The sequence below is a fragment of the Orcinus orca genome, chromosome 19, assembly GCF_937001465.1.
Source record: "Orcinus orca chromosome 19, mOrcOrc1.1, whole genome shotgun sequence".
Classification (NCBI taxonomy): Eukaryota; Metazoa; Chordata; class Mammalia; order Artiodactyla; family Delphinidae; genus Orcinus; species Orcinus orca.
Window position 1 is genome coordinate 6,783,195 of NC_064577.1, and position 18,660 is coordinate 6,801,854.

The 18,660-nt window shown below is 59.1% G+C and overlaps 1 protein-coding gene and 1 long non-coding RNA gene across 5 annotated transcripts in view; one reads left to right on the forward strand and one right to left on the reverse strand.

Annotated features, from left to right (window-relative positions):
- ABR (ABR activator of RhoGEF and GTPase) overlaps positions 1-18,660 on the forward strand; it is a 178,057-nt gene that overhangs the window by 146,031 nt on the left and 13,366 nt on the right. Inside the window, exon 1 of one of the 4 annotated variants that reach the window (XM_033423304.2) lies at positions 9,123-9,570. The exons of the other annotated variants lie outside the window; for them this stretch is intronic. Within the exon in view, the coding sequence (XP_033279195.1) occupies positions 9,409-9,570 (162 nt within the window). The 5' untranslated portion in view covers positions 9,123-9,408. Of the gene's footprint in view, positions 1-9,122; positions 9,571-18,660 lie in introns of those variants that run through there. 4 annotated transcript variants of the gene reach the window in all.
- LOC125962089 (uncharacterized) overlaps positions 1-18,660 on the reverse strand; it is a 279,527-nt gene that overhangs the window by 137,828 nt on the left and 123,039 nt on the right. The window lies entirely within an intron of this gene.

An 18,660-nucleotide genomic window follows, 5' to 3' on the forward strand; every position in this document is an offset into this window, starting at 1 on the left:
GACCTTGTTGTTTATCCATTCTACATATAAAAACTTACATCTGTCACCATTAGCCTCTTCTAGTTGAAGAAAACAGCTGCCGCCCGCTGGCTTTCTCTCCCCCAGGTTAGGCATCCCTGTCTCCTTGCCCCTCCTTTCCTAACTTGTTTGTCTTCCCCTCGGTCAGTGGTTTAGATAGATGGAGTGTGGAGTGCAGTTACCCTGACAGTGTAGGAAGAACACTGGGCTGAGGGTGGGAAGATGCATCCAGGTCCCTTGACCTTTGGAGGCCTCAGTTTCTTCATCTATTAAATGGGGACAATTATCCCCACTGTGCCTCTATCAGAGGCTTGTTGTGAGGCTCAAAGGATGGAATGTCCCTGAAAGAGCTGGTCCGTGCACATCCACGCTTTCACTAGTTTATTCCCGCATTTCTGTTTGTTGAACTCCCTCTAAGGGGCAGGCACTGTGTGGTGGATGCAAAGAATGAACAGGACCTCCCTCCCCATGTAGTGAAGAGAACAGAGGAGAATTGTGACCATTCAGTCAGTGTTGAAGGGGCTTTGAGGCCAGACAGATCTGGGCTTCAGTCTAGCTTTCTCCATTCATGAGTTGGGAGAACAGGTTACTTTACCTCTCTGAGCCTCAGTTTCCTCATCTGTAAAATGGGTGGTAAAGAGAACAGAAGGGGAAAGTCCGTGAGGCCCTTGGCACAGGACCTGGCACAAGGCCTGTCCTTGTCTAGTGATGATAGCCCTTTGCCCAAGCCGGCAGGTCCAGGTCCACTGTCCTCCGCCTTCCTGCAGGGATTCTGAGTGTAGCTTGTCAAGCAAACCCCCTTCCCAAAGGCTGTCACCTGCAAGTGGCCCCTGTGTTTGGGCCTTAGGCTGGCTGAGGCCACATCTGTTTTCTTATGCTGTTGGAGTCAGACCAGCTTTGATGAACCGACCTCGGAGTGGGCAGGAGGTCAAGGTTGGGGCCTCACGACCTGCCAGCCTGAGGTTCCCTGCTGTGCCCCCGCCCCGGGCTGAGCAGCTCGGGGCTCATCCCCCTCAGAGCCGCGTTCAGCTCGGCGGCATGGTGCGGTCAGGCCCAGAGTGAGTGATGAGCTGGGAACAAGGGGTCATTGTCAGCGGGAACTACTTCTGGTTTCAATTACTCTGCAGGGCATGAGGAAATTCGGAGTGAGTGCAGGTCGGGAGGCTGCTAGGGCAGGAGTCGAGGGCTCCCCCACCCCACGTCCCTCCCTCTGGCCCCCGAGGTGTCTGTTGTCCCCGTTTGACTCTGCCCAAGCGTCAAGCATCCCAGCTTTACTGCCCTGGAGCTGGGCTCTGGGGCATTGGCCTGGTTGACCCAGAACCCCTTCCACTTGGGCTCCTCACAGCTGGGTGCCTGGGTCCCTCCCTGTGTGGAAAGACAGGGGACATTACCGGGTGTCCTTAACACCTTCTCCCATGCATCCTTCAGGCCACACTGACCACAGCCAGGCCCTGTCCCCTGAGAGTGGCCGGTTGTGACTCGGATTGGGGGGAAGGGCAGCTGGGAGAAAACTTGCCAGCAGGGAGGCAGCTAGGCAGCTCCCTGCCCTGGGACACCGCAGTGGCCATGCAGGGTGTGGCTTTCCAGCCTCTCCCTGGAAGATGGACCCATCCCCTGCCTTCAGCCTGGGCTGGGTGTGCACGTCCAGGGGAAGCGTCTGCCTCGAGAGGCCGTGTTTTATATCCGTGCTGCCTCCTGCTCTCAGCAGGTCCATGGGGGGCTCTTCCCTTCGCTGCCATCATCACCACTGTGCCAGCCCAGGAGCACATGGACAGGGAGGGACGGGGGCACCAGGACTGTTCCTCTCCCTGCCTCTGACACCACCTCCTCCCAGGGCCCAGGTGACTAGAGCTGTTTCAGACCCGTTCACTGTCCAGTGCCTCACCTGCTGTCCCTCTTCAAGGCAGGTCTCTGGATGGCTCGGTTGTACTTGGAGAGCAGAGTGGGCAGCGGGATGCGGGAGAGCCAGGGGCAGGATCCTATGAGAGGGGATCTCGTAGGATCCTGCCCCTGGCTGTCCAAAGGCCTCCCGACACTTGTAGGACAACCTCTCTCTTCCGGCCCCCGCTTAGCTACCTCCGTCTCCGGGTGTTCCTGATCTTGGGAGCCTGGGCTCCGCCCAGGGGGTTCTGGAGACAGGAAGCATTGGGCAGGAAGCAGACGGAGGCACGGGTCTCCTCTGCCTCCTGCCCTGCGTGGGAATGCCCCCTGCTTACCTGGGAGAGGTGAGAGGCACAGAGAAGCTGATCTGGAGAGGACCTTGGGAACTGATTCCTTCAGGCCCTTAGAACAATCCCGCCTTTCAACAAACCAAAAGAGGGTGCTCTCCCAGCTCTGGGCCCCGGGGGCTCCTAGACTCAGAAGCAGAAGACCCAGGTTTGATCGCAGCTCCACCATCTAACAGCGAGGTGACCTGTCTGTGTGTTCCCTCTCAAACCTGTGCAAGGACCAGATGAGTCCTGGGAGGTAACAGTACCTGGCTTACTGCTCGCTCCCGGTAACCGCTCACCTCGCTGCTGGCGGAGGCTGCAGCTTCAGCCTCCTGGGATGGTCCTGTCTTTGATTTTATTCAAAACCTTTGAGAAAAGGACTTAGTAGGGGAATTGCCAGGGACTCCCTGAGTGAGGGCTGAGGCTGTACGTGAATGCTGATCAGGGGCGCCTCGTGTGGCTCTCCCTCGCTGTGGGCGCTGCACAGCCCACCTGAGCGCCTCACCCAGCCCCGCCTGGCCGTGGCACGAGCCGTGGGGGCAGTGGGGGCTCTTGGTGAGGGTCTGACCGCCAGGTGCCACCCGCTCCCCATGGGCTGGCACAGGGGAAGCGAGGCATAGCCTGCTCACACCCTTGGAGGCAAGAGCTGAGCTACACTGGCTTCAGGCCGGAGGTGACCCAGAAAACACCAACCAGACTGACTCCATGAGATAAGCGTTATCCTATTGTAAGGCCACCGAAGGGAACCCACACCAGCAAAGCAGAGGCCCAGAGTTTTCCCAAAGCAGGGAGAAAAGTAGAGATAAAACATGAGCTTCGGATCCAGGACTCTGACCCAAAAGTTTCCTTAAAAAGCCCCTAATCTCCCGACTTCCACATCTGCCCACCCTGGAGGGGAGCGAGGGCCAATGGCCGTGGTAGAGGAATAGCAGTTCTCATGGGAACTGTCCTCCTTTAAAGCCTCTGTCCTTAAAGGAGGACCAGAGGCTTCAGAGTCTGCGGGGCTTGGGGATTACTGGGGCAACCGAGGAGGTGCTCCCAAGGCAGGGAGTGGTGGACAACGGCAGTGTGAGTGGGTAGGGCCCTGAAACCCCACTTCAGCCAGGGGCCTCTGCTCCCTGCTTCTGCCGTTAGCTGATTGGGGGCAGGGAGACTTTGGCCTAAGGTTTCATTTAGAAAGAAAGCGGGCTGTATCCTCTGCTTAAAAAAAGTTCACTGCGGACCACTTGTCTCGTCCAAGATCCTGTTTGACAGGTGTGGAAACTAAGCCCAGAGAGAGGGAGTGGCTGCCACAGTGACCAGGCAGGACTCACACCCTGGTTCCGTGGCTCCCAGGAGCTGTCTTCTGTTCATTTGGAGCTCAGAGTGGGTGGAAAAGAGTTGCTTAATATTAGCAAAAGAGAAAAAAAGCATGGAGGCTCAGCGGACCCTGACCTACTTTCAAACCCCCCTGCCTGAGGCTGTTGTGTTTTCAGTCTGCGGCCTGGGAGGCCCCCTGGGGTGCTCAGGCCCCTGGCTGTGCTGGGAGACCCCGACCATACTGCCTCCGTCCTGGGAGCAGGCAAGCGGCCAAGGGGGTCTGGGTGTCAGTCTGGCTGTGAGTTCCATCCATGAGTTGTGTGGGAAGGAATGGATGGATGTGTGGTGGGTGTACTCTACCCACTCCATCCCTGGTGGGTTTTGTTTTAGGTATACAAGATGTTCCCAAAGGCTCAAGTGGATTTTCCACCCTTTTTCCGTGACCAAATATGCTGTGAGAATTACTAGGAGTTGCCAGGGCCCATTAGGACATTAGGGCAGTCCTGAAGCAGGCAAGCCCTGTGGCTGTCTCAGCCTCTCCTAGAGCCACCAGGCACCCTCGAGACACCAGCCTGGGCTGGCCAGGCAGAGTGGAGGGTGAGGCTGTGTGCAGAACAGCCCGTGCTTTGCACTGCCCTCTGACTCCAAGGCCAGGCCTTGGGAGACGGGAGGGTCATGGTACACCTTGAGGTTGGGCTGCAGAGCGACTACCTTTGAGTCCTTCCTGGCTGCCGCCTGTCCCAACATCCTGGAAGCCGCTCCCCAACTCTCTCTCAGGTGGCCATCTAAAGCTACCGGTAACCACTAACCTACAGAGTTGAGGCTCCAGGCCTTAGAGACCTGTAACCCCATGCACAGCTGTTAGCAGGCAGGGCCCAGACCCCGGAGTCCTGGCCTGGATGCCTGGAAGAGTCCCCAGTTGCTAGCACTTATCTCCTTGGGTGGCGGGTCAGCGGTGGGTTGGCTAGGGCTCGGTTTGGAGTTTCACAGCTCCAAGTGAGCTGTGACCCGTTCAGGGTCCTCCCCACCTGGCATGTGGTGGCTATCTAGTCAGTGATGAATGAATGGGTAAATGAGCGAAAAAGTAGCTTCTAGCCTCAGCTCTGCCATTGGCTACTCAGTGACTTTGAGCAAAGGGTTCCTGTCCTCAGGCCTAATGCAGGCCTGGAACATAGCAGATGCTCAAAAAGTGTGGATGGAAAAACATAAACGGGTCTCACTTTCTCATCGTCTGAAGATCTCTGCCCTTCCGATCCACAGTTTGGGTTAGGATCGGTACAGAACAAGGTGAGAACACACGTTAGGAATGCAGGGACCCCAGGGCCATTCATTTTAAAGGGACTCTCCCGCCCCCCTTTCTCACAGTTTCCCTGCGGTGTGCCACCCTCCCTGCCAACTCACACACCCTCTGCGTGGGCCCCGGGCTCCCGTGCACTGCCCGCCCTGCTGGTTCTCTCTCGGGCTGGACTCCGGTGCCTGTCTCTGGGCAGGAACCACCATGGGCTTCCTTTCTGCAGCCCTCCCAGCCTCACACGCCACCTGCTCTCCACCCACACCCTGCCTCCCAGCTCTGCTCCCCTGGGGCTGAAGGGAGCGCACCTGGCTGACCCCGTCCCACACCCCTCTCAGTCCTCCTCAGCGCCATCCCAGGCTCCTCTCCAGCTCCCGCTCCTGCACCCAGCCTCTCCGGGTGGCCCTTTGGGGCTCTCCCCTCCCCCTCACTCCCAGGCTGTCCTCGCTGGGGTGCCTGTGGCCCTGGTCTAGCTGGCTGCTCAGAAACCCCCTTTCCTGCCTTCAAGTCACGTGGCTGGAGGATAGGGGCAGGGAATCGGGGTCCCAGTCTGGGCTGAAGGGAAGATGAAAGTCGTTGCAGTGGGGAAAAGGAGGTCACTCCAGAGAAGTAGCAGCAGCATCCCAGGGTTCTGCGAAAGAAACTTCCTCCTCGCGTTCACAGGCTGGAGGATTTGCCTGGAAGCCGTCCCCGTCCCCAGCTGTCACCGCGCCGCACTGGTGGCAGTCCCTGCCTCTCCTGCCCACACAGCTCAGGCTGCATAGATTCCCTGTTGACCTTTTTTTTCTTCAGTGATGCCTCTGCTGATCACTTTAGCCTGATTTTGCCTCAATCATAGCGGTGCTGGGTGGCCGGTCCCAGCCACCCCAGGTATAGACCCCTCCCTCGGTGTAACCTAGGGTCCTGCCCTGCACCTCCCTGGGGATGGCCCCTCTCATTCCTTTGGCAGAGAGCCTGGGGAGGGGGTGAGGGAGGATGGGACAGTCTACTAGGAATGTTTTTAATTCCAAAGGCAGCGACATCTGTTCATGTGGGCCTTCCCACCCAGGCTCTGTTTATCCAGACAGGGGGCCCTTGCTCATCCTCAGAGGCCGGTTCTGCCAGGATGGACAGAGGGGAAAGGGGTGCCGTCACTTCCAGGGTGGCCGGGACAGCCTGAGCCTAGCCCACCCAGTGAAGCTGAGGAAGGGTCTGTGGTGGGCTGGAGGGAGCAGAACTCAGACGGCTGCTTTTGAGGAACTCACTAGGATCATTTGTCTTGCCCAACCCCCCTGCTGCAGCCTGCTCCTAGACCGTTGCTTCCAGGAAGCAGTGAGTCAGGCTTGGGGAAGAGAAGGCAAATCTGTGCTGTCCCTAGAGAGAACCCCCAGCCCACAGGGAGGAAGGAAAGATGAGCATCTCAAGGGAAGAGCCTCCCAACAGCTATCCATCTGCTAAGGCGCTTATGTCACCATGGAGACCAGTTGGCCATCTTTCATCCAATCAGAGCTTGCTTTACCCAGACAAGTGTTGAGCCTGGGGTTCCTAAGACAGACAAGTATAAAGCTTTGGGAAGAGGATCTGCACTGCCCCCCTTCTCCCGCACACCTGGCGGGGGACGCACCTTACTCAACATCCCCCAAACTGCATCCTGTGGCATGTGACCCAGATAGAGGACAGAGAACCTTAGAAAGCCAGTGAGGGGCCAGTTCTGAAGTTAACAGTTGGCAGTGCCCAGCACACACCATGTGTCTGCAGCAGGTGAACGTGGTTAGCAATTATAATGGCACCTTACCGGCCAGTTACACAACCAGCACTTGCCCATTAGCTGAGGGATGCAGAGCAAAGCCAGGGAGGGTGATCCTTTTTTCTCTTTTGGCCCATGCCAACCCCTCCTCCAGGAAGCCTTCCCTGATTCTCTCTGGCTAGAATTTTCCTCTCCTTTCTCTCAGCTTTCGTGGCACTTGATCTGTGCTGTTCTTGCGGCATAAGACTGGGTTTCTTGAGGGCAAAAATGATGCTTTGTCCATCTGGGTGTGACGTGTGGTAGGTGCACGATTGGTAAATGCCAGATGCGTGAATGCCTTTCTGCCTCCTGTTAAGAGGTGTTTAAGCCTTTGTCTCCTCTTCTCTTTTGGGTTGTCAGCTTTGTCAAGCACAGCCTTTTGATTCATCTTTGTGATTCCCCAGCCCCTATCCAGGGTTGGGCACATAGCCAGGCCCTCAGTCAGTACCTCTTGAATGAAATCACTGGGATGAAGAGGTGAAGACCACAGGAATGGGTGAACCCTTGGAGGAGGTGGGTTTTGTGCAGCTGGTGGGGGCAGCTGCTGGCCACTCATGGGGCTGGAGGGAGATTCTCTTCAGAGGTGCCCTGGGAGAACAGGTCAGGGGTGGGTCAAGAAGGGTGGCTCAGGCCCCGGCTGGGCAGGGGACACAGGCATGTCCCTGCCTTGGTGGGTCTCCCCGTCCCACTCAGGGGTTACTGGGAAAACGGTTGTGGCTCTGCCCCACTTAGCTGCACTGGCTTTGGGCAACTTTAGCTCAGGTAGCAGGAGGCTCTGTGCAGCCTTGGCGGCCCAGCCCTGTCTGCACTGTGCAGAAGCAGGTATGGAGCATGGAGCCCTAGAAGAGATGGGGCTGGCCCACCCACCCTGCAGGGACCACCAGAGTCCAGCAGAGTTCCAGGACTCCACGTTCACCTCCAGGCAGAAGGCAGCACAGGACCAGACCCTGCCACACTGGGATATCACAGTGGTGAGGGCCTAGCCAGACCTCTGTTCGTGGCCTGGCCCAGGCTGGTCTGGGCAAGTGGCTTAGCTTCTCTATACCCTTAGTTTCCTCAGATGGAAAAATGGGGATGTGAGGACATACTTCCTCAGGTTGGGGGAGCAGTGAGTGAGGTACTCCAAGTGGAGGGTTAGTGTGGTGCCTGTCGCATAGTAAGCTCGGTGAAGGGCGTCTCTTGTCATGATCAAGGCTTGGCTCCCTCTGTGGTGAAGCCGCCCCTTTCTGCAAAAGCACCGCGGGCTCTGATGATAAACCCCAAGACGTATGCGCTGGTTGAGATTCAGCAGGTGCATTCCAGATGCCAGGGGCTGCTTCTGGGCCCCGACCCACCTGCCCTGGTGGCCTGACCCACCTCTTTTCCCCGAATCCAGAGAACCAGCCACACTTCAGTGGTTGTGAGCGCCAGGGCCTTTGGAGGAGGCCTGTCACTAGCCAGCTGCAGTTCCGTGACCTCAGGCGAGAACTTCATCTCCCTGAGCCCCAGTCCTCACAACTCTAAACAACACCATCAATGGCACAGAAGTCTTCAACACCAGCAGATATTTGAACGCCCTTTGCATGGGACCCGGCTCACGGTTGGCACTGCGAAAATACTGGTTTCCTTCCTCCCCCCGTGCCAAGCTCTACAGGGTGTGATGCCTGGACGCCTCTGGGGTGTGTGGACCCTAATCGTCTGGGGTTCAGGCCTTTCTCTGTTCTCCAAACACCGGACACTGGCTTGTTACCTTGTGAAATGAACATCAACTTGAGAGTCAAGAACAAGTTCCTAGTTCTCTATCCCAAGGCACCCAGCACAGAGTGGCTTTTGTTGCCATTCTGTCAGTGGACGTCCTCTGCCCCCAGCAGCACAGCCCTTTTTTTGGCTTTTCTGGTGAAGGGCACCAGTGATGGTTAGAAGTGGCCCGTGAGAGGAGCACCTCTTGCTGGGCATCTGTAACCCGTGTCGTCCTTGGATTTTTTTGCTCATGGCCCCAGAGAAGGTCCATAGTAGCTGATTCCCTCTGGGGCTGCTAGAGCCCAGGAGGTTGCCCAGCTAAGGGTCTTCTTTATCCTTTACACAGGAGTCCACGCGGGTCGGACCCTGTCACTGAGTTGGCATTGAGGGAGGCATCTGGGGCAGGAGTAGAACCCCGGGGCAGGACTGGTCCTCTGCCCGGGACAAGGGCAGCTGTTGATGGCTCCTGGCCCTGAGCCCTGGGCTCTGCAGACCCCCTCTGGCTTCCCCCAGCCTCCCGCAGACACCCCAGCAGCGAGGCGCCGCCTGGTGGGGAAGGGGTTAACCAGGGCTCTAGAGGGGAAGGGCCTGGCTGGTTGTGCTGCTTGTCAAACTTACTTTAGGAGGGGCTGGAGGGAGGGCCGAAGGATGGGTGTGGAGGAGGCCCAGCCTGCCAAGAGTTAAAACCGGGAGGTTGGGTGTTTTGGAGGGGGCAGCCTCCCGCGCCTCTTTTGAGTCACTTCCTCCACTGGGGGGGGCTGGGGGCGGGGGCTCCCCGGCAGCCTCGGGCGCTGTGCCGCGCGCTCGGGGCTGGCCTCCCGCTAGCCTGGCCGGGACCAGCGAGCCGCTGCTGCCCCAGCGGTGTCTCCGGGGAGGGAGAACGCAGAGGGAGGAGAAAGCGGAGCCCCGCACCATGCGCTTCCCTGCCCGGCTCGAGTAACAGTCCCGGCGGCTGGCTGAGGCTGCGCCCGCTCCCACCCTCCCTCCAGCGGCTCCGGAGCCCCGGCGCCCCGCGCCTCCCCGCCTCCCCGCCTCCCTGTCCCCGGAGCTGAGCTGGCCCCGCAGGCAGGCTCGCCGTCGGGTCGGGCTTTGCCGCTGCCGCCGGCATGACAGACGTCCTGCCTCAGCCCGACTGCAGCTTGAAGGCGGTGTGCGAGCCCCTGGAGCGCTGCTGCCTGGACCCGCTGGAGGAGCCGGGGAGCAAGCGGCCCCCCAACACCGGCGCGCGGCTCTGGGGCCGCGTGCGCAGCAAGCTCCTCCGCCAGAAGGTGCCCGAGGGGCTCGAGGGGTCGGCGGGGGTGGACGAGAGGGACTGAGGGGGGCGGGGGGCCTGCTGGGGCTCTGGGCGGCCCCTTCTCGGAGCTCACTGCGCCTCCTACCTGACTGAGGGACCCTGGGACAGAGGCTGGGGTAAGCTGGGGTTGGCTCTCAGTGGCCTTAACGTGATGATTAATGCTGTTGCTACCCCAGCCTCCGAGCCCCGCTCTCTCTGCCTCTGTCCCTGTCTCAGGAAGAGGGGGGCTGTCTCTTGTGGGAGAGGACTGCCTGCCTGCTTTCTGCGCCTCTGCGGGTAGAAATATGAACAGATGGGGCGAGGGGCTCCTGGGTCTCAGTTTCCCCTACAGCGCCCAGCCCAGACCTGACCCCCTGCGTCCAGTGGCCTCCCCTTCTGCAGAGGGGCACCGGCGGAAGCACCTCAGTACCACCGGCCGTGTGAGGTTTCTTTGGGGTTGTGGGGAACTGGCGGTGCTGCCGGGTCTGGGGGCTACAGGCTACCTCTTCAGGGACCACCCAGAGGCCTGCTGGCCCAGTGCTAGTCAGGCACCAGGCAACTCAGTCAGTGTGCCAGGGGTTTCCTGACCCAGCAGGCAGCTCAGACCAAGCTGAGCCAGGGCAGACTGCCCATCCTGCCTGCCGCCCCAGACCTGGGCGGGGATGAAAGTCTGAGATAGAAGCTGACTGTCCTGCAGCTGGGCAGGCTGCCGCAGGGCTGGCTTTGGGCCCTGGCATTGGGCGTCTGAGGAAGAGCCAGGCCATCGCCTAGCACACAGTGAGCGCTTGGTACCCGTAGACCTAAGCAAATGGCGCAGGGTGCCTGTCCCGGCTGGCCAGGGCCATGCCTGTCCTTCCAGGTAGTGATGACAGAGGCTTGGCTAGTCTGTGCTGCTGGGGGGGATTTACAAGCTCTCCCGTGGGGGCCCGAGGGGGGTCCCTCTGCGCAGGTCCTCACTGCCAGCCAGCATAGAGGCTCCTGGCACCTGCAAGAGGATGTGATCTGGGGCCCGTTGTCTCCTTATCTACTTTCATCCTCTTCCAACGGGGCATACGTGACCTCCCAGCGGGGACAGCAGTCCTGGAAAGTGCTGGGCAGGGCAGCAACTTGAGCTGTCCTGCATTGGCCCCTGTGTCACCTTCAGCCTCTCTAGGGACGAGGCTAGCAGAGCCCTGCTGGCCTCAGCTGCTACCAGAGCCCCTCTGTGCTGAGGCAGCTGTCTGTGCCCGGAAGCCCGGAGCCATCCCCTGCCTGTACCCCCTTCCCAACCCCTGCTGAGGCCAGCAGACACCAGCCCAAAGCTCATTGTCCATTTCCAGACGTAGAGGTTGGCGAGAAAGTGACCCAGCAGGTTCCTGGCCCAGTCCCAGCCAAACAGAGTCCTTCCGGTTTACCTGCCCCTTTGCTGGGGTTGGGGGGTGGCAGGTAGGGGGCAGTTTCTAAACCTTGAAACTCCAGACTTCCAGTTCTTTTCCCTGGGCATTAGTGACTAGCAAAACCAAGAAGCCGCTTCAGGAATCCTTTAGCCAGCTTCACCTCTGGTGGCGTCTGACACTTCTGTGTCTGATGGTGCCCTCTCGGCAAGAGTGGCAGGCCAGCCAGGCTCTGGGCTGCTGAGCTGATTGGCATCAATGCAACTGCAGGGTGGCTGTGGCGCTGGGATGCTCTGTGCGGCGGGTGATTCAGTCCTCTAGCTCCTGCTGTGTGACAAAGTATGTTGGTGTCACAGACACAAGGGTCTGTACCGTGGGGGACAGAGGGACATTCATTCACCCTGCTGTGCCTGCCTTGCTGTGCCCGGGGTTGGTGGGGGAGCAGGCAGGCTTGTGGAGCCAGACCCGCTGCCCACCTCCCTTCTTTCCCCAGCTGCATTAACCTATTTTTTTTCAGTGCAGCAGACTCATTGCCAGACGAGGGGGCTGGGATCAGGCAGCAGCTTAGGTGGGTGGGGGAAGGGTGCCAGGTACTGCCCAGCCTGACAGGAGGGGTCACCTCATTAACTCCTCATTTAACTTTGCCACAAGGATGTGATGCTGTGGATGCCTGAGACACCTGTGGCCCTCCTGCTGCCACTTAACTAAAGATTCGTGAAGCCTGGAGGGGGGCGTATGTGAGTCATCTGGGGACCCCGTGCTGGGCCCGAAGAATCTGTTTGAATGGAGAAAGCCCAGTGTTAGCCTGTGGAGCCTCTGGCCCCAGGAGTCTGCGCTTGCTGGAAGAGGGGCAGTAGGGACCACTCACAGGCTCTCCTTTGTGTCCTCAGTGGGGGGCTCTGTTTGGGGTTGTGCTTGTCCCCGAGGAGAGTCCTGGGGCTGAAGCCTCACTCCAGACTCTGACTTGGCAGTTGGCTTGTTGTGCAAGCACTGAGCAGAGGAGACACGTGGCATTTGAGTTTGTGGGTTCTGCCAGTGCTCTCAGCGTTTAACTTCACATTTCTGCTTTCCTTTTCCTTTTTTTTTGGCTTTAAATCACACTCAAGACCAGGCTCAGTGCCTGGTCTTCCTCCCATCCTGCTTGTTTCTAGATCCTTAGGTTGCACTTGGGAGGGAGAAGGACTGAACGAGGAATCCCATCCCTGCCCCACAAAGTGTCCAAAGGTTTTAATGGGGTCACGTGGGAGCCAGAGAGGCTAGGAGTGCCCCCAGGGAAGCAGCGTCCAGGCCAGAAGTTTTTGTCTCTGGGCAGCGGGGGTGGGGAGGGACAGGAATCCATGCCCCTACTGTTGCCCTGCAGCCAAGGTGAAGACGTCCAGACCCAGACCAGGCCAGATACTGGCTGGAGGTAGGGACTCAGGCTGAACTGGCAGGGACTCAGGCTGAACTGGCAGGGTCCAGGGGAGTGGGGGAGAGTTGAGGATGGTTCCTGATGACCTTGCCTCTGCTTGGAGGGGTTGCCACATGGGTCTGGGAATTCCCCACCACCCAAGAGCTTCTCTCAGGAAACCAGAGGCCAGCAAGGTGAATTGAGATGTTTCCTGCTGAGCTCCAGGACGAGTCCACCTGCTCTGAGGTGGGGTTTGCTCCCCTCTACTTCTAGGGAAGGTCAGAGGTGCAACCCAAAGAAAGGCAGGATGGGGAGCCCTCTTTGGGCCACTAGTCTGGGGAGCCTAGGGTTCAGGAGGGTCCCTTTCTTTGTCATCTTGATCGCAACTGCAGGACAGCTCCAGACCCCTCCCAGAGTCTGTAATATAACCTGACAGTTTCCTAACAGGTAGCATCAGGTATGCAAACCATGTGCATGTCCCCAGGGCTCAGCCGGCCATTCACTGGCTGTTCCAGGCATTGAGGGTAGAAGGGTGCCGGGGTATAGAGGGATGTCTTGGGCTCATTTACTTTCACTTCATCCTCTGGCTCTGGGCATCAGGAAAGATCTTGAAACCTTATTAGACGCCGATAGATACCTCTCCTGCCCCGGCTGCCCACCTCTCTTCCCTACCCCCTTTCTCCCTCCCTGCCCCCCATCACCTTATTTACCAGAGGGAAGGGACCTGCATCCTGTCTTCACCATTCACATGCCCATTCACACCCCTGTAGCGATCCCTCAGCTGTCGGAAGCGGACAGTAGTGCCTCTCCCGCGGGGCTGGAGACCCCTGCGGCCAGCCATTTCCTCCCTGGCCTCTGTGTGGCCCAGGACTGTGACCAGGCTGGCTGGCTGGGGGCTTGGAAGGGGGAGTAGTGAGACCTCCCTGCATCCCTGCAGCCAGCATACGTACTCCCTAGAGGGAGAGGATCTTCCTCCTGGAGCCACACGGGTGGCCTCCTGACCCCCCCTGTTCCCTACTTCACGAAGCTGGCTCCCAAGAGGCCTGTTTGATTCCACAGAGCAGGAGTCCTCGACTCTGAGAATGTGATGACAGTTACGGAGCTCCACCCAGACCCAGAGCCACGCATATGCACAAACTGTATGCTGTTTCAGAGGGGGTCACGGATCCCCAGGTAGGAACCCGTGCTCTGAGTGCACTTGGCAAGCTGCTGTTTCTTGGCGCCTGGGGAGGTTAGAAGGGGCATCGGCCCTCTCCAGCATCTCTGTGGTCCACAGGTGGCTTGGCCAGGCAGCCATGCTGGGCTTGGTGCCCCAGCTTTTGGTTGGCCTTGGACCAGGGAGAGCTGAGCCTGCCAGTTCTGCCCAAGGCCAGTGGTGCAGGACTCTCCAGAGGCCGTGAAGGCCCAGGAGGGCAGACGTTTTGGAAAGAGCCCAGCAACTTCTGCAGGTGCCGGTGTGGGGGAGTTACCAGGCGCTGGTCAGGGCGCCCAAGTCTGAAAGGCCCAGCCCTCTGCTGAGTGGCCTTGCTGGATGCCCAGGTTGTCAGGAGCCGGTCCGCAGGTGCTATTTTGGCTTCCTTTTCCCCATCAAATCGTGCTGGGAGTTGGAAAGATGTTCGTGTTCTGACAGCTCCCTTGCACCCAAAGGAACACACGTCCCCGTGCCTGGAACTTGCCGGCCCAGTCCCCGGGAGAGAGCCAGAGTCCGTCCTGGATCCCAGTAAGGCTTAGACTAAGGCCCCATTGTCCTTGGTCCCCCAAGGTGGGCCTAGAGAGGTGGGAAGTGGCCGTGGGAGCTGCTGGTGGGAGTCTGCTGCAGAGAGGCTGGGAGGGCCCTGTAGCCCCACGGTGATTTCACCAATTCTGCTTTAGTTGAGAGAGAGTGGAACTCATGCCTGAGCCAGAAGGTGGAACCGTCTTTCTCCTGGACAGTGACCCCAGCCAGGGTGGGTGCCTCAGATGGGCACAGCCAGAGCAGCGACAGCCACAGCTCCCCTTCCCATCAGACACCTGAATGCCCCCCTGTGTGCTCTGGCCTCCTCCTTGGAGCGCCCCACCTCCTCTCAGGCTGGTGTAGCCTAGGAGGCCAGAGAAGGAAGGGCACAGGGCTGGTAGGAGTCAAGAGGCCTCGTTTTTCTAATCCTGAGTCTACGGTCTTAACTTGCTGTGTGACCTTGGGCAGATCGCTTCACCTCTCTGGTTCTCTGGCATCAGTATAATGAAGGAGCTGAACAGGATGATCTCCTAGATCCAGTTCATATGATGATTTTGGCCACGTCTCAAGATTCCTACGCCTAAGCCTTAAACTCTCAACATGCTGGGAAAGTCTGGGTGGAAGAGGTCACAGGGCTGCCCCTGGGCCACGGCCAGCCATTCACTGAGCACGGGAGGAGAGAGGCGAGCAGGCATGTGGGGCTTCTCGACCCCTCTCCCGAACAAAGGGCATTGCTTTCTCCAGCCTGCATAACCCACTTTGTTCATTCGGTCTCTGAATATATTGATGGTGCATCTTCATGTGCTGGGCTCTCCAGAGGCAGCCCGGGCAGAGGCCGTGCTCTCAGGGAACTTGCTGTCCATAGGAGAGTCAGGCAATAAATGAGATCACTTTATGCTGCACAAGTACTGCAGGAAGATAGAATTGGGTAGCAGATCAGATAATAAAGCAGAGGGGAGAGGCCTTGCTTGAAGAGATAATTCTGAACTAAGATTTCAATGACAAAAAGGATTCTTGAAAGATCCGGGGACAATGCCTTCCAGGCAGAGGTGAAAACCCCGCAGCCTGGGGGGACCATGGTGTGTTCAGAGGCAGGCAGAGGCTGTGTGGAGCACAGGAAGTGACCTCGGACAGAGGGGGCAGCAGCCTTAATCTGAGTGCAGCGGGAAGCCACTGGGGAGTTTAAGCCCAGTTTTAGTGATGCTGACATGTTTTGATCCGGTGCTGAGTACCAGGCATCATTCTTAGCTCATGATGTGAGTTAGGTGATAACCCACGAGGTGCTGTTAGGCTCAGAGGGTGACACGATGAGGTCCCACTGAGCGGCTTAGTGCAGGAAGTGCTTTTAGCCATCATGCCCCCCGCCAAGGAGGAGGCCCAGGGCCCGCTCGGGTTTGCGGCTATCTCTTGGTTGTCTGGGTGGTCACGGGGCCCCACTGGGGTCAAGGCTGCGTGCCCGCGATGGGGAGCTTCCGGGGGTGTAGAACCCAGCCTAGCAAGCTGTGCACAGAAATGGGCCCGCACGTGGGGCCTGGGAAGAGCCCACCAAGAGGCCCCTCAGAGCGGGTACAGGCAGTGGGTTTGCCGAGCCGCATTTTCACCAGCAGGCGCCCAGACGGTGTTCCTGGCCTGGGCAGGGAGCATGAATTCAGCTTCAGAGAAGGACTTTCATAATTCTTACCAAACCACGGTAAGTCTGGAGGGAGGCCACTGAGCCCACAGCAGTCCTAAAGGCCCTTGGCCTTTCTTTCCGTGGCAGCTGCATGAGACTTCCCGGTCATACCTGGGGGAGCCCCTCGCTTGGGACTTTGACCTCTAAGGTGGCCCCTTCCCTTTGGGGACAGGGCTGCTGGGGGCTGCCCCTGTGTTGCTTTAGCCCCGACCAGTCCCTTTCCCGAGAGTGACCCTGTGCTCGTCAGCTGGTGGCCCTGAGCTGGGCAGGACAGCTTGCTGGCTGTTGGTTTGAGGCCTGGCTCTGGGGTGAAGTCTCCAGGCCGGGCAGGCCGTGGAGGGCAGGCCAACTCTGGGGAAGACGGGTTCCCGGGGCTCGGGGCAAGACGGGCCCTCTCCCAGTTCTGTCTGCAGCTGTGCCGGCCCGAGGGCTAAAAGCGTGGCGGCACAGAGGAGGCTGAGCCCTGGAATGCAGGGCGCTGGGGGGGCAGGTCACAGTGGGTTCTACAGGGCTAACCTGGCTTCAGTAAACGCCTCATTCAGAGCTGCTAAACCCTTCCCATACGTGGGCCTCAGGGAACTGCACAGTTCCGGGGGGCAGGGAGGCAAGCAGAGGCGAAGTGGCCTCATCCCGGTGCCTGGAAGGACAGTGTGCGCAGGCCTTCCGTGTGGCTGTCCTGGAGAGGGTGCCCGACCCTGCAGGGCCAGGGCTGCAGGGACAGAGCTTGCTTGACCTTATGGTGGGGGGGCCCGGCCCCTGGGAAAATGGGCTCAGTTTACTGAGGCTGACCTTGGTCTCCCCTCAACCAGCTGCTGAGCTAGAAGCCAGGATACAGGCCCCAGCGCCCCCTCCCACTCCGCCCTGCCTCTCTTGAGTTTCTCTCAAGCGGCCACGTTGACGGAACCCTCCAGTACCCTTCCTGGGGCGGGGGGGAGGAGGGCAGGCTCTTGGCAGTGCCCTGTTTGTTCCCCCAGTTGCCAGCCCTACCGTGCCTCTCACGCCTGTGGTCTGCCCCAATGACAGGCTGGCTTTGGTGTCCCAAGGGGACCAGCCCAGAGCATGTGCATGCACTTGGGGGAGGGCAGGAGAAGGCCAGCCGGGGCCGCCACCGTGGCCACTGACCTGGGAGCCACAGGAAATGTCCCCCCGTCAGACAAAACACCCGGCTCAGGGCCTGGTCTCCACGGCCCAGCGCTCAGCCTCCGGCCGGGTCCCCAAAACACAGCCACACCTCTGCCTTCTATTCGGTGTCCTGTTCACCTGTGAGGGTGACAACTTCAGCTATACTATGGTTTACTGCACTTAGTTTTTATCAGGCCCCAAAACAACTCTGGGCTTCGAGTGAAGTCCATGCCACCAACCCAGGACAGGCCCAGGATGCCAGGCCCCAGGCCCAGAGGGCAGAGGGTAGAGCAGTGCTCAACGAAAGAAAGAGTGGGACCAGGCCCAAGAGGGACAGGAGGTCAGGGGTCGTGCACAAGGAGGTGGGCTTCCTCAGGGCCTGTGCTGTGGAAATGACAGTGTGAGGTTTTGAGGGAAGAGGCTCAGCGCCAAGGGGCCACAGGGTGGGAAAGTGGGGTCTGGGAGCCCTTGGGAGCCCAGGTGAATACTGTTTTCACGGGTCCCTGTCACCCGCAAGCCCCCGTGTTACCTCCCAAAGTAACTGTGCCGCTGCTCTGTGTTCTGTGCTGGGACCATAGCTGCCGGTTGTGACAGGTTATCCCACACTGACCCCTCCTTGTGTATTGAGCCCCCGTGAGGGCCCGCAGGGAGGGGCGAGCTGCGTGGCGGAGGGAGTGTGGGATGGTGGGAGGACCGTGCCCACGATCCAAAGGACTCTGTCACCTACTAGGGGGAGCAGGAAGGGGGCCCCCAAACTCGCTGGTGCCTCCGAAATCCCAAGCACTAGGAAGTAGCCGTGAACAGCTCTGGAGCCAGAGAGGAGAACATTAGGGTCTCCTACCCCAGGCTGGGGAGAAACGGGTGGGAGGAAGGGCTTAGACCCCTCAGAAGAGACCCCTGAGGACATTCCTGAAGCAAAGGCCGCACCCACCACCTGGGGGGTGTTTGGGTGCACATAGAGCATCCTCCCCTGGCCTCAGGGCCTCAAATCCTCTCAGCCCCCTGCAAGGCTGGGGAGCCCATTTCCTGTCCTAGATGTGAGGCTGCTGAGGTCCAGGAACGTGAGGCAGCATCCCAGCCACCTGCCAGATTCTCTCTCAGACGCTGTGGACTCCTTGCCTGGGTTGCAGGATTCCCAGCGGGGGCCCAGGATGTTGTTGCAGGGGACCTGGGGTGTTCTCTCGGGGACATCAGTCCCAGAGGGCAGCGGCTTCTCCACAGGAGAGGTCTGAATGTGCAGCCATGACCTGACCAGGTCTAAATGCAAAGGCAAAAAGGACATAATCGAGCTGCTCCCAGAGGCTGTGTTCAACCACTCGTTTATAACTTTCTCCGGGATGTTCTATGGCCTGCTTCTGTCTCCTGCCTGTGCTCCTCGGGGGGAGCCCCACTGCGTTTTTGTTACCTGTGTGGTGAAGGAGGGGCCCCTCTTGGGGGGTTTCCCCAGCCTGGCCTTTCGCAGCCCCATCTGTGTCACTACCTCAGGTGATCTGGTATCCCCCTGGTACCTGGTCCCCAGGCGGGGGGGCACAGCACCTATCGGCTGGGACTGGAGGGTGAGCGGTCAGGTGTTCCTGTCCACTGACATCCAGGGAGCTGGTTCCTCCACCCCCAGCGTTAATCTAATCAGGAAATAGCAAAGTCCACATTTCCCAGGGGTTATAAATAACCACAGCAATTCAGACAGCATTATTCCTCTGGAAAATGTGCCATGTCCCTCTCTACTCTGCACCCTCCCTTCTCTGTATTTAAATGACATCCTGAAATAGACTTGGTTTCTGGAGGCTGCTGGCCTCCTGGGAGACAGGGCTTCA